A 23543-nucleotide genomic window follows, 5' to 3' on the forward strand; every position below is an offset into this window, starting at 1 on the left:
AGTTCACCAAACAATACGTCCCAAAGGATAATCCACTGGAGTAGTATTACCAAGGAACAAAAAAGTAGAATCTTCAGAGGCAGCAGAAATCCAGTAGTTCTAATATATAACAATAGCATTGTTACCATCTAAAACAAGCAAGCACTGTGAGAACTCGTAGTTAAAGTCACTTTTCGGTACATCAACCTTGAGGAACAAAGAGTCACAAGAACGACAGTCTACCTTGGGCTAACTGATCGAAGTTCATCTCTCCTTTTGAAGACAAGTGTAGCAAATGTATTAAGAGCATTAAATACAACCTGAGATCGAAAAAGTAAAGGTTTATTTTCACTAGTGAAGTGTCCTGTAGTAAGTCGAAGTTCTTGTCTCTCGTCCAAATAGTAGTGACAATCAAATAAGATATGATCCACGTTCTCTTCAGCCCCACACAAAGTGCAGTAGGAGACAGTCTTACTTTAAACAGTTTGCTATTAATGCTGCCATGATCCGACAGCAGGAATTGGTCGTGCAATCCTGGAGAAAACCATAAAAATTATTTCTTCTTGAACTCTCTAATAAAGGTAAAAAATTCTCTCGTTACACTACCAAGATCTGAGGTATTCCAATCTCTTTGCCACTTTACAATGTAGATGGAACGCAGTTCCATCTACATTGAAATCTATGACGGGAAGAACATCCTTCCTCATATAAAGCAACAATAGCACTCTTTCTTCGTGGTGTCAACTGCATGTAACTGGCCATCCTGACACAAGCAAGGAATGACTGCAACTCTTGCAGAGCGTGCTTATATATGTAACAGCTATAAGCACTATGAAAGTAACAGCTGATGCAATATTACGTCATCACCTACGTGTGTCAATCTTATCTGATGCAATCTGATGCAATAATAAATATTGCCATATACTTACGTTATTTGGACAACAATTGCAATTTTAAGGGGGTGATGCACTTTCTTTGAACGCCAGTGTAGTTTATTTGGAGTTTAGCAAGCATTTGACTCTCCTTCGTGAGAGGTTATTGTATAAGCTGGAACATGGGGTTACTGGAAAGATTCTAAGATGGATTGCAGGGGGGAGAAGGTAGTGCTCAACCGATGTGTTTCAGATTGGTGTAACGTCAGAAGTGAAGTACCCCAAGGATCGCTTCTTGGATCACTTTTGTTCCTTATTTTCATAAACGACATCGACGGAGGGACAAGAGAGCATGAAGTCAAAATTTGCAGATGAATTGGTCATAACTAAAAACATAATTCTATGGAAAAACACCATCTAAGATCCTTTCACTCTTATACCACTTGAATATTAAGATAGTTAATAACTAAATTCCTATACATTAAGGATGTTGAACCCTGCCGATACCATAACCCTCCATTTGCCGAGTGTCTGTCTGGATGCCTACTGCGCATTCTGACCTCACCAAACGATACACTTTAAAAAGTAGAGGAAGAAAACATTTAAATTTGGGAGCTACAACACGATTAAGAGTTCTTTTTCAGAAAAATGTGGAAGGAAGGCCCATATTTATTATCGACGATTTATCGAACATTTTCTTGAGATACGGAGGTCATAATCCCACTGTAGAAGTGGGATTATGGAACACGGTGTCCAAGTATGGAGACCTCATCTGAGAAAAGACATTGAGCTTCTTGGGAGGGTCCAAAGATTGGTGAGATCCACAAAAGGGCAGCCATAGAGGAAAGATTTCGAATACGTGGACTGCAGAGCTTCTCAACCAGGTACCGCAGAAGGGACCTGACAGACATTGGACGGCAAACTGAATGAATGGAGCTGAAATTTTCACTGTTGTAAATGATTTCAGAATTAGGGGCCAGAATTTTAAATTTCGGCCAAAGAGGTTTATACTGGATTGAAGGATGTTTTTTTTTTTTAGCCAGTGAATTGCCTCCGTTGGTAGTTGAGGCTGGCCGCGCGTGGATATTCAAAGGTCAACTGGATAGATACGTATGTGGGATAAAAACACGGTTTATTTTAGAATTTCTTATTTATTTATTCATTTTTGGCCAATGCAAAAAAAGCCTGTGACTTCCTTGCACTTGACAACTCAGACCAAAAATGTCACTAATGTACTTCTAAAACGAATGTAATTCCATTCTATGAAAGGGGAAAGAAAGAAAGAAACAAACAAACAACGGTTGTAAATTGGCTTAACATAACTGCTCTTGTACAATTAAATTCGTGTACTGAGAGAAGCAAATATCAATTTTTCTGTTCGTTTTTTTTTTCTCCCTCAAATAAAATTAGTTTCAGAAATATGTCGATGACTTTAAGCACTAAACCGAGGACGGGTAACGTCTTTCCCATCCCCTAAAAATGAGACAAGGAAAGTCCTGGTGGGTAGCTCAGTTGGTAGATCGGCGTCCTCCTCACACTGGGTGGTAAAGACTTGAGTTAGAATCCTATCGATGAAGACGAATTTTTACGGGCATTTTTCACCACGTGGCTGAGTTAGTCGGTCTCAAGCGAGGGTAGAAGGGTTTTTTGCCCGGAAAATCGCGTTTTTCGTCCAGCAAACAGAAAATCGACCTCAGAACACACCCAATAATATAAACTTAGTCCCTGATGTTGCTGAAAGCATATACTGCCCAGCCAAAATATTAGGATGCGCAATATATAAAATTGGATTTAAGCAACTTACTTTGACGATAACATTGAACAGCAAATAGATGAACAATAAAATTCAGTTTCCCACTTGTTGTTTGCGTTAAAATACTGAAAAGAGCGTCACAAAAGCCGCGTGCATTAGCATATATAACGAATACTTGCGGCTCATCTTTTTTCTGAGTAGGGATAACTTCGTGTAAAGAAGAAATCTGGCAGTCGGACACGTCTGGAGATGGACTACTTTGGAATGACGATGCGTTGATCAAATTTAAAGGTGAAACGCTTTGTGTTTGCACGAATTTTATTCTCGTAAGCAGTCTGTCGCCTTAGATGAAATAAGACTTTTCTCATATCTCTGACTGGATGCTGGAAGACACCCCTCTTTCATCTCTCTCTCTCTCTCTCTCTCTCTCTCCCCTCCCCCTCATCGTCCAACTGTTAACGGCGATGGGATGCGGAGAAAAACATGCGAGCAAATGAGAGACGAAAGGGACAAAAGAATTTGGTTGGCGATAAGAATACGCGGAATACATTTATGGAAAAATTGCTGGCAGTTGATAGAAAAACTTTATTTTACATCTCGTGCAGGTCGCTGCAAATCAGCGTGAAAATTTAACGTTTCTCTCTGGCGACAATCGATTTGTCGGCTCTGAAAGCGGAATAAACCTTACAAAGTATTCGCCCGACTTTCATGGCGCGCGCACACATCGAAGGGAGGTGTTGAAATCGGTTTACAACTTTGCATTTAGCTCTGAAAGTGACAGCTTTTCAAAGTGTAGATTTTTCTTCTTCAAGGAAAAACCCACGCGCGTGTCGACAATGCACGTCATGAAAGAACCTCCGTCTACCTGCTGACCATGTACGGCTCGGGTTTAGCTCTTTAAAGAGCGAACGATGCTAAGTTTCAAAGGGGTCAAAAACCACTTTTCTTTCGCGTGCAGAACCTTCAGATTCTTACCCAATCGTTATTTGCTATCAACAAGTGCAAAGCTTACGTTTAATAATATAAAGAGCCCTTCTCCATTACAGTTGAAACGATCGAATGATTTAAATAAATCCTGATTCGGAATTGATCCGAATTTTCCCATTCATTTCTGAATAATCGAAATCCAAACGACTTCCGCAAACAAAGTAACTACAACAATCAACGATCACCACGATTCATTACTATTATTGCTGCTTACAACTCTTCATTGTTGTCCAGGCTGGCTCCGTTTATCGTCTGCTAATACCTTCAACTGTTCTGTTGCAACTCTTATCAATTGTTGTCCAGGCTGGTTTAGTTTATCGTCTGCTAATAACTTCAACTGTTCTGTTAGTGTTACGCTGGTTGAAATATTCGCTAATATTACAAAACGAAGTTGGTGAAAATCCTCCCTTCGTGTGTCTGACCGCTGTTTCTCCATCTGGGGTCTAATGAAGGTGGTTATGAGACAAATGTTTTGCGCATTGCCGTTTCGAATTGCAGCATCCATTGATTACTTTTGCATTAACTCTTCTAATCCGAGATGGAAGAGCAACCCAGACAGTCTGATAAAGGTGTCTAGACTGAAATAGCATCATCTAAAAGGAACCTGCAATTTGCGGGAAGAAGAATCCGGTTGGTTGTCTGTAAAGGAAAACAAACATTGAAGAAAATAAAAATACGCAATTTCGCGCGAGTGATTTGGCTAATGACGTCATTGCGAAAGAAGTTCTTTAAAAGTTGGCCGATGGTAAATTCGATGCATTAAACAATGACACACAAAAGGAGCTCCTGTACGTTCCATGGATGATTTAATGTGTTGAGGTCAACGTTTGTCCAGAAGACCATTCAGTAAACGTTTGGAGTTCAAAGACCAGCGATGAACTATGGGCACAAAACAGCAAATAATCATTAAAGAATCAAAAACTGCATTTGTATTTCTCGGGCTGTTAGAAAGAGGATCGATGCATTTCACATGCGGTTAAGATACGATCACAACAATCAATGTTTCCCTGACAACTCGTAGCGCACGAGGAAAGAAGCAATTAGTATTTTACGTTGGCATGTATAATGAACTGGGTTTTCCTAAGCGAGCTCAGTTTGTTTGTAATCGTGCATCTGGCCTGTTAAGAGAAATAAGACTAATGTTCGATACGAATTGAGACCACAAAATGTCCTCATTACCATAGAAACGATCTATTCGAGTAGTCGATAAGTATGACATGAAGACTCACGCTTTGACGTCTGGAACACCTGTCACTCTCAGTCAGAAAAGATTCTATCGAGAGACAGAGAGTCAGAAATGCAACCACGCTGCTGTAACTGCAAATGAATGGTTCAGAAAAGATTCTTATCGGATATTGTGTAACATTTTGCATACGTGAAGGTCACTCCCACATTGGGAGTTGGGGAATATTTCGAATATTGTTTGCTTCTTCTAGCTCCATTACAATTGCTGGCTTTAGGGGGTGCATTCACGAGGAAGATTCGAGAGGATGTCATTGAACAACCCGTAAATGAACTCTACTGCAGTCAGTCGCGGTGCACGTGGGTGGGTGCGCCGATGGTGTACTTGCAAAGGGTCCTCGATCATCGGAGAAGTTTCATTCAGCTCAGTTGGCTGAATCTGATAAGCTCTGTAGTGTTGCGTCAGTACGGAAATTATCCGTTATTACGTAAGGATCCCCAAAATCATCGACTATGTTTCGAATTTTGGATGGTCCTTGACCTTTAGTTGCAAGTCGAAAGCGGCTGTGTTGTACGACAGCGAAGGTAATCAAGGCTGAGCGGTTATGAGCGTATCTGCAGGAAATTAGGGAGACAATTGGACCATGGAGTAATCGATAGTATGTTCGCAATATGAACCTCTCCGATGCCCCAATTAAAGCTTCTGGAAACCGAACGAGTAAGCCCTGTTCCCATTACTGTTTTGAAAACAGTGGCAGAGGATTATTTTATAATGGTCGCTGTTTTTAGTTGTGTGGAGTAATAAAGATGCGCGTACATCTTCCATCATCCTCGTGCAGTTTTTCTCAATACATTTATGTACGCGGTGGAAATGAACGATTCCCCAATGCGTAAGAAACGTAACTGAAAGAAAACAAACTCAAACTCTTTCACGAGCGTCTTGAGAAGCCACCACTAAGTCCACCACGCATTTGCAGAAATCACTCAGATTTTCTTCCATTTATCTATATCACGATTTCTTTTTCTCCCATCAACATTCCAACAGGGCATCGCGAGCTCTTTCTCGCGCTGAAGAAACTTGCAAAACATCTGGCAAACTGCCAATGGTAAGACTTTTAAAAATAGTTCCTTACTCTTAATGTCACCTTTTGGTTTAAGGCAGTTTCTTTTTTTTTTGTTTTTCTTCTTTCGCTACCCCTCCCTCGAGATGACCTTAACCATTAATGGTGGAAACAAACAAAAAATGTCGTTTCTCGGCAGATAAACTTCATGCAAACGATAAACACTTAATGACAGAAAATAATGGCACGCGGAAGAATTGTGGTATTTTAATGCAAAGTACTAAGCTAGCTGGGAGGGGAATTCTTTCTGTAATACAATCTTAATGTTCCACCGATGTCTGCTGTTAAATATGTGACTCAACGTGATAACCATTTCCATCTCATCTATCATAAAGATAACTATGAAGGCTTCAGGAGCCTTTGTTGTTTTATTTGTTTTTTTTTTTAAGGCGCGCGCTCATTAAATATTAATTCTAACAGAGATCATATAATCGATGAATTTACGATAAATAAATCTGCAATAACTGCTGCCTCTCCACCTCCTCGATTAATCCTTGATGTCATCCATGGTGCGTAGTTGAGATTTTTGAATGATGGACTACGATGCAAAGGTTCAGCAGAGTGAGAATTAGATGGCTGCTCTTCACTTGAGCTGGTGATTGTACCTACAATAGTTCCATAATATGGCATGACGAGTAGACCATTTGGCCAAATATCAGGTTTCAGATATCTTTGAATGTCACAATTCTTTAGCTGAATTCTAAAGGATGCATTTGTGGAGTGTTTGGTTTTTATTTTGAAAGCTCCACCTGGTATTTCTAGCTCTCTAAAAGTGCCTGATCTACCTGTTGGGCAGTAGTATTGGGATCTAGTCTGCTAACAAAAATATTATTAATATTATACCTCGAACTATTTCGATTTCTTATTTTAACACAGGATTGCATATTCCTTCTATGCTGACGCATCTGCTATTTCTTCTGGGAAACTTGAAACTTGAGGTATTTGTAGGCAAGCTGATATGGTTAGGCGCTTTGATTGAGATCAGAAGGATCCTCTAGACAGTGCACATACAAACTATCAGGTTTCTGTTGATTATTCATCGTGGTCGGATTCAGGTGTATTTTGTAATGATTCTTTGCAGTTATTGGCCAGAATGGACTCATAGCGAAAGAGTTTGCATTTTGGTCAGTGACGCTGCTTCGTATATGGTCAAAAGCGCTTCTGAGTTCCAAGTTTTCTATCCAAATCTAATCCGTCTTAATTAGCTCATGGCTTGAATAGGTTGGCAGAGAGACAATCGGGAAGAACCTTGGTGAAACTGACAAACTTTTTTGTAATATAAAAAAAGATTTCGTCAAATTCCCTCGAGAATAGCAACTTACAGCAACATGCTACCAACTCTTCCTCTCCAACCTGATCCTGTTCTCGCAAGATGGGGAATATGGTTACAAGCGGCGTCATTTTATGCTAAAAATTTTGATTCTATAAAAGAATTTGTTGATTCCTTGATGGTACGCATTAGCAGCTATTGGGATTGCTAAGGCAAAGCTTTCTGATTCTTTGGCTAGAAGAGATTTGTTGTTCATCCAGATCCATTTCAACTTGAAACGTGGGGACTTTCTTTGAGCAGCGCAATTGGAAAGGGTTGGAATTGCAAATTTCAACCGTGCCTGAAGGCATAGGAGAAATAAGAAGAAAATACAATAAGCTTTTGGAAAAGAACTCAGGATTTCGCACTTTAAGGAAAATATATGAATTCATAAATGGGACCGGAAATGAACTTCCATTTCAAGGAAGCTTCAAAAGCTCACTTTTTAAAATACAACTTCTGTAGAAGTAGAAAGGGCCTGCTCTGCCAATAAAATAATCCTGGACGATAAACGGCACAATTTTACAATGGACCACTTGGAGAAACATTATCGTGTATTGTAACAAAAATTATTCCCGGTGTGAGTTTGAAAGGGAAAACTGTTAAAAAGATTAAAACTTTCATCGTCATCGGACTCAGGAGCTATGTCACAGACGTCTTATACCCAGGCCAGGTGGCCTGGGTATAAGACGTCTATGATATAGCTCCAAGTATGGCTTGCACAGTGGATTGAAGATGCCACTATAAAACAACCAGAGATAAATATTGAAACTTACTACCTCCTTAGTAGGCCTCCGTAGCCGAGTGGTCAGGAGCGGGAGTGTAGTTGGACATGCTCTGAGTAGACTGGGGTTCAAGCCCCTGACTGCTAATTACGGTCGATCTGCCAACCAGCATTGGACTAGCGTGACAGATTATGGTCTATTTCCTCAACATGAATCATTGAGGAGGCTTCCGTCCTGCAGTGGATTGATAATGGCCTTTTACCTCCTTTAGAAGGTCATACTTATTGGTGACACATCCTCGAAGGCATTGAAGGGATACCCGTGGTGTTATGAGATACGTTTCTTAGTATGATCTGTGCTTCCACATGTCAGCAGTCAAAGAGATGAATCCCAAATTTGGGTATGCGAGAGTATCTTCAACGTGTGTTTAAGACATTAACAAGTTATTTTAAATTACTGTTGATCAACGTATTAAAAAAAATCTCGGTTCGAACCCCCTCAAGATGGAAGCAGTTTTTATGATTTTTTGTCTATTTTTTTAATCCCACATAAAAGAAAACTGGCATAAAATACATGGGGTTACAAGTATATAGTACAATACCTTTCTTGATATGGCGCAAAAACAAACATTTTGACCCGAGTTTGCATTTAATATTCAGCGCAACCTCCTAAATAGATCAAAAAAAAAAAAAAAAAAATAAAGTATCCCCCAAACTTCCGATCATTTTACACAATCAGATAATCAACAGAGGACTGTCTAGATTGCGAACCCATATTCAACATCTCCCTGTTCTTAAACTATCTTGAATCTCCCTTAAACTCCAACCAAACACGAGCTCACTGCTGCATAAATTTCATTTTCACTTTATGGACTTTGGAAAAGTTTTCGGCGAAGATGGATGATTTGATCATTATTGAAACTCCACAAAAGTGCAGTTTCTTCCCTGGACGAGGCTGTGAAAACTGCCAGATGGCAGAGGTCTTCACTGACTCATGAGAACACAGCTCCTCAGATAGAGGGTAGCAATATTTCCCCATGAGCTTTCCCAAGCATGACGTTTATCTTCAGATAGCAGTTAATCAGTCTGGAGTGATGCAGCTGGTCATTATCATCTTATATGGTAAAACTATCCCTTTTATACCTACATAAATGCAGTTAAAATCATCTCGGTCGCCTACTCGGATTCAGAACTTTATGAGGCATTGCTTGCCACTTTAAAAGTCCACACAGCACTCTTAGATATAGCAGTCGATTACATTCCACCTGTCCCTAGTCTAGAAATGATAAATAACGTAGTAGACTGGCTTCCCAACAAATTACATGTGTCAACCACCCATATAGTATGTGGAAATTTCAACCTTCCACCGCAGCTCAATAACCTGCTGGACACCATGTTAAATAGACTGCAGCCATGCTTCACCTCATCAACGACAAGAGGTGAAAATAGACTTACCTAATTCTGTCTTCTGGTAAATATATAATTGGTGTACCCTCCGAAATGTTCTTTCCATCCGATCATCCACCCAATTGCAATGCTCATAATGCTACATTATATGGATCTCAATGCCAAGGACAAAACTAAGAGCCTGCTTGTCATTTCGCCAGCCTTTCTGGACCCAAATAAATGCTTATTTGCTGCCAGCTGTATCCCGTGGGAATGTTTACTCAAATGTGATGCATTATTTGCAACAACTCTATTGTAGAATTTGGGACTTCCAAAGTAGTAAGGATATCATCAAGATCGAAAACCTGGTGGAATTCTAACGTAACTGCATTGTTTAAACTAAAGCAAACTCTGCACAGAAAATGGAAACTGTCTAATCACACACAAAATAGAATTAACTACTCGAGGGCCAGAACAATCAACCGCTACATGAAAGACACACTTGACAGGGGAAAGCATAAAAGTGACACAAATCAGGGGCTTGACAAAGAAGCGTGGATGGACCATATCAGCAGATTCTCCAGAAATGCATCATGAGTCACAAGTCAGGGAGTTTGAGTGGGATCAATTAGTTGACAATGAGATGGAGTCTGTTCTTATCACTAAACAAGCATTAATACAGAGTATTAACTCCCTCAGCGCAACTAAGACAGCTGGAGTTGATCGAGTACCCCACTTCATGGTAAAGTGTCTCAGCCCTTACCTAATTGAACCACTCCAAGCAATTTATAGCTCTATCCTTGCTTGCCGAGTTTTCCCTGAGAACTGGAATAAGTACGCTGTAATTCCAATGCCGAAAATTACAAAGCCTAACCTTGTGGAGCACTATAGGCCAATATCTACTGCATCTACCCTGTTAAAAGTACTGGAGAAAGCTCTATTGCCAAAGTTGTCAAATCAGATACTGGCCGGGCAGCCTCAACAAATTCATTATTCAATAACAGCAAGATCAACAATTACTAACCTCCTCACAGTTCAAGTCGCGATACTAAATGTTTTCCAAACTGGAAAGGAAATCGCAATAATTTATGCCGATATAAAAGCAGCCTTCGATAGTTTGGATGTACATGCCTTACTTCATCTGCTCCAACACGCCTTCCAAATAAAAGGAAATTTGCTGAAGTTCCTACAGGCCCTACTTACTTGTCGGTCCATTTATTACCATACAGACAATCATATCCTCCAACGCCAACACCATGCAGGAGTTCCACAAGGTGAAGTCTTATCTGGATTCCTCTTTACCGCCATGATGATCCTGTTCTGTAAGGGTAGGGATAATGTGTGCACTTACGCAGGCGATATTAAGATCCTAACGTGCATCCAACCGTCCATGACCAATAGCGCATTCTGTGACCAGATTAATCATAAGCTTTTGAACTTATTCGTGTACTTAAATAAATTTGGCTTGGCCCTAAATCCGCAGAAGAGTGTAATCATGGTGTACTACGCTCGTACATCCAAAACTAAATGTGAAACCCATCCCAGTTGTTGAGACGCATAGAAATCTGGGAGTAACATTTGATACTAAAAAATTTAATTCAACTCGCGTATCGACTGATTGTAAAGAAAAACTAATCACGTTGGGCAACCAAACAGCACGTGAAACAAAGTACAATAACCGCACGATATTTAAGAACCACAGTGTATTCGGCCATATTGTATGGCGCTGATTTGTGGGCGTCACCCACCCCTACCCACATTAGCAGAATATATGCGAGTGAATTCTGGCTGCTGAAGTGGGCAAACCATAAACACTTGTACTTTCAATCTGTTGGGTGTCAACGAGAGCAGAACTGGGTGATGGTGAGGCTTCTATGAATCAAACTGCGCATGCTCCCGTCTGGTGGTACGGTTATTGAGAGCGACTGGTAAACTGCTTGCCGGGTGATGAACGTGGGGGTTCACCTCAGCGTCGTTCTCTCTTCTAACGAGCGTAAATGCTTTCTTGAAGATGTTTTTTGTGTAATTTTTATTTAAATGAAAAATCTTTAAAAGTTTTTTTTTTTTTTTTAAGAAGATATTTATGTTTACCACCCGCGATGCGTTTAATGTGTAAATTTATTATTCATGAGGGAGGTGGAAGGATTTAGATCGGATGGCGAGGAGAAGAAAAAGTGAGATTCGTTTGGAGAAAAAAACCCAAAACGAGCGAATGTTTAAAGAAGAAAAGAAGAGAAGGAATTAAATGATTAGAAACGAAACTAGATTCACCTGCAGATAACAACGAAACTGTGGATCGACAAAGACGCAGAGAGAGAGAGAGAGAGAGAGAGAAAGAGAAAAAAAAAGGAGAGGACACAGGTACAGACACAAAAAGAGAGAAAAATAGACACAAACAGAAGGAGAGAGAGAGAAACAAAGAGGACACAGGTAAAGACACAGAAAGAGACAGAGAGAGAGAAACAGACACAAACAAAAGGAGAGAGACAGAGAAGGAGAGGCAAACAGAGTGTGAGAGAAACAAAAACACACACAGACAGAGAGAGAGAGAGAGAGAGAGAGAGAGAGAGAGAGAGAGAGAGAGAGAGAGAGAGACAAATATAGAGAAAAAAAGGAGAGGACACAGAAAGAGACAAAAAGAGAGAGAAATAGACACAAGCAGAAGGAGAGAGAGAGAGAGAGAGAGAGAGAGAGAGAAGAGGACACAGGTAGAGAAAAAAGAGAGAAAAACAGAGAGGGAGAAAGAAACAGAGACAAATGAAAAGAGAAGTAGAGAAATAAAACAGAGAAAGAGAAACAGGGAGAGAGATAGAGAGAGAGACAAACAAAAAGACACAGATAGGCAAACAGAGAGGTAGAAAGAGACACAGAGAGAGGAAGAGAAACACAGAGATAGAGAGGGGGAGAGAAAATGAGAGAGAGAGAGAGAGAGAGAGAGAGAGAGAGAGAGAGAGAGAGAGAGAGAGAGAGAGAGAGAGAGAAAACTAAAAGCGAAACAGAGAGAGAGAGGAGAGAAACAGGAAGAAAGAGAGAACGGAGAAATAGGAAGAAGGGGAAATAGAGACAGAGGTTGAGAGAGAGAGAGAGAGGTGAGGAAGGAACAGAAAGCGGGAGTTAGGAAAGCAGTCGGACACAAATCGAGTTCTAGAGAGAGAGAGAGAGATAGAGAGAAAGAAAGAGAGCGATTTTAATAAAACGCAGCAAATAAATCTCGTTGCAGCGACACGAGAATCTTATTAGTTGAGTCTGCTGAAAACGCGGCTCTTTCGCTCGCCATAATTTAACACTCTCTCTCTCTCTCTCTCTCATTCCCTCTTTTTTGTTGTTCGTAGCGAGGAAGCGGACAACAGGATTTATCGGATAAGACGCTACGGTGTCCATCAATGTTCGTTCGTTTCTGTTCGTCGTGAGACCGCGTCGCTTTTAATGGTTGACGGAGGTGGGGCGGGGGGGGATGACTGATCCCTGTTTAGATCACGGGGATCAGCGTTCTGGGAAAATGCGGGGAATTTGGGCGATCATTGCGGCTCCGGAGTAATCAGCCGTCTGGCGGCTCAGATCGGGAGGAAGACGCTGCCGCCGATCCGAATTCGTCGCCAGTTTAGAAATTTTTGCGTTCCTTTCAAGGGATCGATGAGCACGTGCACGCAGCCCCCTCGGAATTGTTTCCACGGGGTGCACCACATTCCCCGTGTGTCTTCACCGCCACCAATTAGCCTTCTCTACTAAACGCACCCGTGTCGCTGTCTGCTGTCCCGCGCTGGGTTCATAAAAGCGCGCGCTACCAAAATCAACGAGTGAGGCGAAGCTAAAGTGAATATCACGTGTCACTAGAGTTCCTTCCCCCTCAACGGACCATTTAAAAACAAATGAAGATCGAAAATATTGTTTGGCAGTGACACGAACTGTGACTCAGACCCACAATGGAGAGCTGCGATTCATTCGCAGTCGCGAACTGCAGTTTGTCACGGTTACAAAGGAATCACTTACCATCCGTATGAAGAGCCGAAACGTAGGTCCAGTTGTGCTTCTTCACGAGGTCCACCATCACCTGCGCCTGAAAGAAGTCCGAGGGCACCACCCTCAAGAAGTATTTGTAGAAACTCTTGTCGCTGAGATCGCGACTGGTGGCCGAGTAGCCAATCTGAGGTATACTGAAAAGTTGTAACAAGTTTTGCACCTGAATTGTAACAGTACTCGATCCGGGACCGATCACGCCGACTAGATTCTTCACTTGCCTAACGGGTCGGAGGCAGTCTGGGGTCGTCTCCACTCCGGGGAGAGAGTTCGCTTTGCTCACTACCACGTCGTCGTTCATGGCGATGGCGTCCCGGATGAACTCGATGCTCTGCTCGAGCGCCGTGGGCGAGTACCAGCACGAATCCCGGATCTCGATCCCCAGAGTGATGTTGGGGAGGATCCTGTGATCCCTGTTTATCTCGTCGATGACCTGGAAAGCCGCCTCCACCCTCTGAATCCCGTACTGTTCCCGCATCTCGCCACAAGTCCGCGCCTGAGCCTGTTTCGGTCCCGGCGCGTGATGCACGGAAAACAGAGCCCCCATCATGATGTCGCCGGGGATGGTTGCGGTACGACGTTCGTTGCGAGCACCACGGGTCACCCAGAGGCACGCGAAAGCGAAAATCAACGCCCGGAGCACTGCCAGTAGACCAGGTTCTGCCGCTACCATCTTCTCTCGGCAAAGGCACACATTACGACATCCCCGTGACTTTCATGTGGAGACGAATGCGATGCCACTCCCCCCTTTGGTGACGATGCCGGTATTCGCAGCTCGGTGTCATCTCACGGGGAGCCGAATCAAAGGGAACGCTGCTGTGGTCATCTGTGATCAGTTCGGATTCGCACCTGTTTCCTGAAACAATAAAAACACGCATCAGTCACCTTAATGATGAAGTTACATTTTCATTCATTAAATGGTAAATTTTATTTAATCAAAAAATATTCTTATTTTTTAATTTTTTTTTTAAAGTACTTAGATTAATTTCACTTTCAAAACTGGATTCGGTATCTGAATAATGCGCATAGTTAAGTCATTATCCAATGACGTCACTTGAGAAACATAAAACCCACAATCCTTCGGGATTTTCTTCCAATTTTTATTCATAAGCAGACGAAGTTTCCATTTCCTAAACAATTAACATCACGAGCTCATATCTTCTGCGCATTTCTCGTTACCAAACGACGAATGTCGTTTGCATTTTGATATTATAAAAGATACACCCCATTGCCTAAGGCTTATAGACATTCGTCATCAAGGAGTACAACTCCTTTTTGTGTTTTGAATTGCTAATACCGTGTGGGTTTATTGCGGATTGTTGCTTATTGCATGTTCGTCTGAGTATGGTTTGATTTCCAGGAAGTCATTTTAATTTATTTTTTTAGCTAGAGCCACCACTCGAAACCCCCCCTCCCCCCACACACACAAACAAAAGCTTCCCGATCATGTATTACCGAAACCCTAATCACTGCTATTTTGTATCTGAGGTAATTAGAAGAGAAAAGTAGATCAAGGCTGAAGTAATTTATTATTTCTTGAAGTTAAATGTGCAATAAGGAGACACTCTGTCTTCTCCACGATGTTTAATTTTCTGGGAGAATTAGACATCGCATAAATATTCGCATTCGAGCAGAACCATAATCTCTTTGGAGAGCTCTACAATGTCTCCAACCAGAAGATGCGGATGAGAAAATATTTTGGCAGAATAAGTCCACAGTTTTCTGAAGGTATTCTTGTAGGGAAAGGTTTCATAACTTATAAACTGGTGCTTATTAGTCATTTTGACGCAGTAGAGGCTTTCATTTTCCTTGTTTGGATCCATTTAAACCCTAATGCCCCTTTCGTTTATTCCAATAACTACTTTAGAGGGTATCTTTGGGTTACCCTGTTCGCACTTCCCAGGATCTTACCAGATCTACAGTTGATGCTGAAGAAAAAGCAAAAATAATCCAGGAAATATACATATGAGAGTCTTGAGTTACATTTTCCGAGGAAACTAAGACCATGAGGCTTCAGTGTAATTTGTTTATTGTGTCTTCTATTTGTGGTGAAGTCCTTTTTTTTTTCGTTTTTTGGGTGGGGTGAAAAACACGAATTTCTTGAGGAACAGCTGTCAACCCTCTCCTTTAGACCCACTGAATTCTCTTAAAATGTGAAAGTTTACACAATCACACGATTCATACAGGGTAAGCAGTAATAATCACACGAAATGCAAAATAGTCTTTTGAATGTAAGATCTAAGTTTAGAAGTGCTATAATTAAATTAATTTCGCGTTGATTTTCTGAAATTATTCTTTAACAATTAATGTCACGAGCTCAAGTTGGTTTTAACAATCAGCATCACGAGCTCAAGTTGGATTTCAACAATTAACTTCACGAGAACTCAGGTTGGTTTTAACAATTAACGTCACGAGCTGAAGTTGGTTTTAACAATCAGCATCACGAGCTCAAGTTGAATTTCAACAATTAACTTCACGAGAACTCAGGTTGGTTTTAACAATTAACGTCACGAGCTGAAGTTTGTTTTAACAAATAATGTCAGAATTATAGATTAACGTTAATTTTTAGGTTAGCTTTTAAAATTAATGGTAAGCTAGTTTAAGGTATTCAAGTTAATGGAAGTTATTCTTCGAATTGTAGAGCAGCTAGTGCTATTTTAGCCTTTTTCCAAACAACTTAAATTAGATGGATTGGCTTTTGTGTGAAATTAGTGCAATGCTAAGGCAACCCATGGTAAAGGCGAAGTTTTTTTCTTCCTGCCGGCCAACAAAACAAAACAGAGGACAAGAAAAGTCTTCCTAATTTAAATCAGTTAACGTCAAGTTAAACTCAAGGCAGGACAAGATAGTTCGCCTAATTCAAGTCACGCCAAGTTTTATTACTTAGTGTTATGAGTCTCCTAAACTTCAAGTGCTCATGTTGGAATAACCATAATTTTTTTTTGTGTGTGCTAGCAGGAATTGATGTGTCTGGACGTGTTTAGACATGTCGAGACCTGCGAAACCTGTGAAGTGTTTCCTCCGGATTCAGTTGCTTTCTGGTTCAGTCAACTAACTAGTATAAATGTAGAGGGTTACAATGCAAAGACAAGCAAAACATTGTGCAACCCAACACATTACTTGAGCTGTATGGCCAGTACCCCACGGATCCGAACTACCGGTCCACCTCCACCAGTTGCATAGCATTGCGCAGTTTAAGCTACGTTTTACATACGCTTGACAATCAAGACCTCCCACAGAAATCTACTTGATTCATTATCCAGGACGCCTCATGGATATAACCCACGCAGTGTATACAGAGGTAATAAAATTAGTTTACTAAAACGTCATTCTGTGCAATACTCTCCACCATATTCAGATTAAACCTGGGATCATAATAATCGGGGAATTCAAACATAATATGTGAACTAGACTCAATCTGTCCACAACGGCATGAGTTACTTTCCACCGAATTAAGGTACGTCAACTTTTTCTTGAGTACAAGACCAATTATCAAAGTCACCACATTGGCATCTTCTTAACATCGACACGATCGACCTTAGGGATGAATCTGTAAATGTCTCTTCCCTGATTTGCTCTATCACAAAGATTCTGCCATAGTCTAAAGACCCTTTGTGAAATTCTATTCCTAGCTATCCCGATGGACAGCTTATTCAAGATTCCTTCTAGCTGCTAACAAATCTGCTGGAATCTTTCCAAATAAAACATGCAGAGAGCATCATTCGACAAAGTTCTACTCGCCTTAGTTGATACTCACTAGGGCTGGTCTTTGTGCAGCTAACAACTACCTTCTGATTGAAACATCAACTCTGTGTCCCCATGCTCCGGCCTCATAAGTTATTCATATAGCATATTTAAATGCTTTCATTTTATTCCCCCAACTTGCGCGCAACGCTCTTCGTAATTTCATATAAAAATTCTTTACTTTATCTCGCAGGAACTCGATTGATCGAGAAAGGCTGCCTATCATCAATAACGACTCCTGGGTATTTCATCATCGTACAATATGGCAGTATGATCAGCGCCACTTCATTCCCTTCAGAGAAGTTTGTACGGTAGATCTGTCATCGTGGTACAGGCTGCAGCGATACAACACCACACAAGCAGAGATTGGTGTCAGACAAACCAAACTGAAATAGTTTGGAGTTGATGGAGCCGTGCCCAGTAAGTATATGCGATGTTGTTAGACTGGGAGAAGACCATTGGCGGACGTTCTTGTTGAGAGGGAAAGTAACTGCAGGAACAAAAGAGCGGGTGACTTGACCAGTAGTACTGGAATCCCATCGTGATTGCCACACATTGATAAGTTCATTCCAGATTCTCCGTTTCTCGTCTTTGATGTTAGCAGTTAGGTTGCATGAGATGCCGAGAATCTCGCCGGGAACTCTGTGCTTTAGACGATAGCATAGTCCTTTGAAGATGACATGCAGGTCTAGTGGTAAGACTCCAGCAAGAACCTGCAGAGAAGCAGAGGACCCTGTCCTGCAGGCCCGGAGCATGGCAAGCAGCATAATCCATTGAATGGAGATGAGCTTGGAATGGAGTTTAACATTAACGGCTCTATGAAACCAGACTCCCGAAGCATATGTTGTTATTGGTACGAATACTGCTGTATAATATAGTAAGAGAGTCTTCCTATTTAGTCCCCAGTCCAATTTGGATAATTGCTGCAGTGAACTTCTTAATCTTCGAGGCGAGGTGATTAATATGAGAGGAGAAGGTTAACCTGTCATCTAAAATTACGCCAAGATGTTTTAATTCAGGAACAAAAGGAATTTGCTTTCCGTCTATCTTTATATTTGGAGGTCTTCTGTAATCTAACTTACCCTTAAAAACCATCAGTTTTGTTTTTGTGGCAGATATTCGCAGTTTATGTATACTTGACCACTTGATTATCTCAGAAAGAGTTATATTGGCTGATTGTTCTAGTTGAAGACGCGATCGACCTGGAATTAGAAGAACCAAATCATCGGTGTAGGCAAGGCAGAGATATTGTCAGGTTTTTGCGTGAGCCAGCTGTCCAAAACTATGTTCCAGAAGAGGGGTCCCAGAACTGATCCCTGGGGGCATCCTCTTGAGATGGTCCTTGAGAGAGACTGTTGTTTCGAGATTACTTGGATAAGTCTATTTTGGAAGTAGCTTCTAATAACTTGGAACAGTTGCTGAGAGCACTTGGCTTTGGTAAGACGATTGAAAGCGCTCTCCCACCAGAGGGAATCGAAAGCTCCCTCGAAGTCAACGAATATGGCCATTTCATATTTAGCCCTCGAAGCTGATATGTGGTTAACTAAAGAGACCAAGGCGTCTTCACAGGAGTTTCCCTTCTTGAAGCCAAATTGGGATGGAGCCATTAAGTTTTGACATTCAATTAAATCTGCTACTCTGGGTGCTAACAATCTTTCAAATAGTTTGCCAAGGTTTGCCAAAAGAGAGATGGGTCTATATGCTTTGGGATCAGATTTATTTTTGTCCGGCTTGTGAGTAATTTTGATCAAAGATACCTTCCAGAGATTAAGAAATATCCCCTCAGTAAGACATTTGTTGCACATAGAAGCATTTCTGGAAAGATTTCTGCAAATTTGATAATTAAAGCATTTTCCACAAGATCTAAACCCGGACATTTATGGATATTTATTTTGCTTAGGGCCAGCTTTAGCTCGGGAAGAGTGAAGAGATCCGTTTCATATGAGGAGTGGTAGGTTGAGTGGCTATTCCTGGTAGATATTTGTTCTGCAGTTTCTATGGAAGATCGTCCAGGGAAAGCAAGCGATCCAGGATGGCGTTAACTGGGTCATTCCAGTTAGTCGTTTCTGTGTCGTTGTACACTTCATGAGAGTGATACTTGTTTTTGCTAATTTTATATAATAGACCCCAGGGATCAGAATTTCCTGTGAAGTGAACTAAGTGTTGCCAGGAGGCAAGTTTTTGTTTTGCAATTGTATTTACGTATTCTTTCCCCTGGCCTTTATAGATATTTTTTAGTCTGGTGACTTCCGGTTCAGGTCAGGACCTTCTCCATTGAAAGTCTCTGCATGCTTTGTGTACTTTTTTGCGCAGAGTGGAAAGTTCAGCTGTCCACCATGGAACTGTAGTATGCTTGCTAATTTTATTCTTAGTGGAGCATTCTGTAGCACGAAGTATGGCAGCCTGTACAATGAATGCATATTCTGAGGCATTGAACTGGTTCAAAGACCGGAGAGTGTCAACGTTAAAATCCTGGTGAATCGAAGACATAAATAAAGGCCATTTGATGGTTTTGATAGCAAATCTTCTAAGATCTTTTGGAGGAGGAGAAGGAGGGGGACCTGTAGAATTTGGAAGGAGAGATACCTTAAAAGTGATTGCTCGGTGGTCACTGTTTGTGTAGTCAGTATGTATGGTCCAATCAGAGATCCTCGAGGACATGGCGGACGTTGAAATGGTTAAGTCAATGTTTGATTCTCCGTGGACGTTTGAGAAGGTGTGCGGTTGGTTGGGTAAGTTGTGCAGATTTAAATTTTAGGTGAATATAAATTCCTCGAAAATCCTACCTCTTATCCAAGACACTGCTGAACCATAAGAAAGATTTTGAGTTTGAATCAGTTGTAATTATTAAATATGTGGGATTTAAAGTAGCAAATACCTGTTCTAGATATCTTTGTGATAATTTAATATCTGCTGATGGCGGACAATATAGTGACAGTAAGTAGAACGAGAAAGTTGATGTAGAGACTAAAATACAGGTGGAATGTTGATTACACAAGCCAGAGATAACAGTGATATCCAGCTTGTTGTTGAATATGACGATGGCAGATTTAGGATCTGTTGCAGAAGACTGGATGATTCTTGTAGTCATGGGATATCCCATAACTTTGGAAGATTGCCCACAAATGTGCTTAGAGACATAACGTTCCTGAATGCATATAATATCAAATAAATTTTCCGTTGCAATGAGCCTGATCTCATCAGAAACGCATCTAGAGTGTTGTGCATTGATCTGCATGATTGTAAGTTGGAAGGGATAGTCTGGTTCGCTGTCTAGCTATGCAGAGAGAGGCACACTGCCCGTCTCTGGTCTCGAGATCGCTTGTACCGCTGGTTGTTCATTATGATTGCCAAACGATGGCATTACCAAGAGACCTGCGGGCCAGATATCTGTGTTTAGATATCTTTCTATATTGGGACTTTTGATCTTAATCCGAAAAGAGGAATAGGATGGATGCCTGGTGTGGACCTTGATGGGGGGTACCGGGTATGTTGAGCTGCTTCAGAAGGGTTTCAATTTGTTCTACTGTTGTTTCCGGGCATAGTCGACTTATAAAAATGCTGGAGGGCCTTGCCTTCCTTCCTGTACGCTGCATCGTTTTAATACCCAGTGTGTTACGGTTAGAGCCAATAACTGCATCACGATTCTGAGCTGCTTGGGTGAAAAAGGTCTCCTTGTCTTACTTGGAAGTAACTTTACTGCTGACAGGTGCTGATTTCATCCTCCATGCTCTTGGTTCAACTGTCTTCTTGGAGCTACTTTCAAACGGCATGTTGTGACCATCAGTTGTATTTGTTGCATTACTGTTCGTTGTTGGTCGGAAGTAATGCTGTTGTATGTTCACTGCAGCTGTGTTTTGCTGCAGATAGCTCGATTTGAGCTGTTTGGATTTTTTGTAGTTCAGTTCTGAACCTCTCTGACGGCCGCTTTAGTTGGTCTTTTGGTGTTCCGATGCATTATTTCTCCTTGTGCAGCTGTTAACTGGTGTGCAGTCTGGTTCGGTATATTTAGCTGGGAGGATCTGTCACCTCTTAATAAGGAATCTGGAGTTTTTCTTTGTGTGATTTTTTTTTTTTTTGATAAATTCTAAATAGTCAGAATTCCTTAGCATTTCTTCAAGAGCAGGTTTATTATTATTATTAATCGGCACCTGAGGTTGCTGCAGTACAGTCTCACTAGGCGCAGAAGAGACAGGGTCTGACGTTTGAGTACCCACTTCCCTTTTGAGTATGGCCTCCTTTTCTTTAGTTGAGCTATTCGGGGTTCTTAGGTATGTTTCGGCTATTCTGTTAATGCCTTCAAGAATCATCTCAAAGCCCTTTGTTTCATGCCCTTCTCTGCGCAATATTAAATCCTCAATTTTCTCGAGATGTTGTACCCAGTTTTCTAGTTTTTTTTTTTCCTATTTTTTAAAATTATTTATCTCGCTAATACAAGTGGCACGCAATTCTGAATTTTTTCTTTTTATAGCAGCAGATTGTGGTTTATGGCCTTCTGTGTGGGTAACTGCTCCAGGAGTCCTCGATTCAGGTATGCCGTCCGAATCAGGTGGTCCAATAATTGTAATGTTATTTCGCGTATTCTTTGCTTTTCTAAGTGTTTTCTTCATTGTGGTTTTCCTGTACGGAAATCTCAAAGTGCCAGTCGGGGAGTTATTCCTAGCGGAGGCATGTATTGCCCTTCACTTAGACGTTTTAATTGTGCCCATTCTTTTCGTGGGCAGGTAGAAGATTTAGATTTCTTCATTGTTAGGCCAAATGGAAATTTTTAGACAATTGTTTACAAGCCCTAAGGATACTTGTAGATCGATACTTGGACGGAGTAAGAATTTGAATTGGGAGGAAATTCCTAAGGGAATTGATTGGATTATCCCAACAGCAGGGTCGATACTAGCACTTTTGACCTTGGAAGCCTATTGTTCCAGAATTCTGGCAATCAGCAGTAACATTATCGGCCGTCTAATATTAATTTTAAAACTGAAAATTGCGCTGTACCTGTTACTTGTGGAATAAAATGGAAAGGATTGACGTACAGTTTACACTTCCTGGATTCCGTAGATTCCAAATATGGATCAGTTTGTTGAAGCTAATACAAGAACATAGTAACTAAACTGGGAGCACACAAACATTCGACCTGACGCTGGCAAGCATTTCTATGCCTCCGACTGGGCTTGGGCTGTCCTCTCTCAGCAACGATGCCATTAAGCACTCAGACCAAGCAATTAATAGGCCTCTTACGATACCAGCAAAATCTCCTCCTCCGCCAGTGATTGCTACTACTTCAAATAATCCTAGTTCGACTTCAAAAAGACTATTTAGGACACATCGATGGATGCAGCGTACTCATCCAAACAGGAAGATCTGACTCTAGAAATATTGGTAGAAGAAGATATGGACACCGGTCGCCCTACCTTTCCAAAAAGAGACAAACAAAAAGCCAGAACGCCATAAGACAGCAGGCTTTTGTGCCAACATTAATGAAATTCAGTACTTAATTAGACGTTACTCTCCAGCTGGTTTCTGTCTGCAGGAAACCTGTTTAACTCCTCAAATATCCGTTTCCATAAAAAACTACTCAATCTATCGAACAGATCGGAATACATCCGATTCTGCTCGTAGTGGTGTAGCTACTTTGATTAACTCAAAGATCCTTGCTAGCCAAATCATTCTCCAAACACAAATTGAAGCCGTTGCTGTGCGCCTGATTACTCAGATTGCGTTTACACTAGTCTCAGTCTATCCCCCACCAAATCACGCCTACTCTTATAATGAGCTTGAAGAACTTTTAATACAGCTACCCTCCCCTGTCTGCTTGCTAGGGGATTTCAATGGCCACCACCCTTTATGGGGGATCCTCTAAATTAGATAGACACGGCCGACTGATTGAAACTCTACTAGATAAACAAACCTCGCCATTCTTAATAGTGGCACACATACCTATATGCAGTAATCTACTGGACAGACTTCTCCAATTGATATCTCGATTTGCTCCTCGATACTGTTTCCAGTCTTTCAGTGGTCCGCTATGAATGATCCCATGGGCAGTGACCATTTCTCAATTGTGTGTAACTTGCTCACTACACAACCACCATTAGACCAATTCCCTGCAGGAAATGGAAATTTTCTAAAGCCAATTAGGTCAAATTTCAGTTAGCAATCACTGTGGACATAAACTATTCAACTACAACCCATAGATGAAGTCACTGATTATATCACATTCCGTATTTTACTTGCAGCAAATACTCAATTCCATTATCAAATCCCCCCCGACCCGACGGCACTTCAACTGTTGGTGGAACAAAGAGTGCACAAAAGCCAAGAAGGAAAAAAAATATAAAGCATGGAATTTATTCCATCGATCTCCAACACAGTTAATCTAATTAGCTACAAAAAGCTAAGGGCAAAAGCGCGTTTCATTCAAAGACAAGTCAAGAAAGATTCTTGGACTCGGTTCGCATCTAGTTCCTAT

General features: G+C 41.1%; 1 protein-coding gene across 2 annotated transcripts in view; it reads right to left on the bottom strand.

Annotated features, from left to right (window-relative positions):
- LOC150091463 (metabotropic glutamate receptor 5-like) overlaps positions 1-23543 on the bottom strand; it is a 151368-nt gene that overhangs the window by 57351 nt on the left and 70474 nt on the right. For both annotated transcript variants that reach the window (XM_090375674.1, XM_090375666.1), the window contains exon 2: positions 13304-14186. In XM_090375674.1, the coding sequence (XP_090231800.1) occupies positions 13304-14003 (700 nt within the window). In that variant the 5' untranslated portion in view covers positions 14004-14186. The remainder of the gene's footprint in view (positions 1-13303; positions 14187-23543) is intronic.

Source organism: Mastigoproctus giganteus, chromosome 1, assembly GCF_048544385.1.
Source record: "Mastigoproctus giganteus isolate SK-2022 chromosome 1, ASM4854438v1, whole genome shotgun sequence".
NCBI lineage: Eukaryota > Metazoa > Arthropoda > Arachnida > Uropygi > Thelyphonidae > Mastigoproctus > Mastigoproctus giganteus.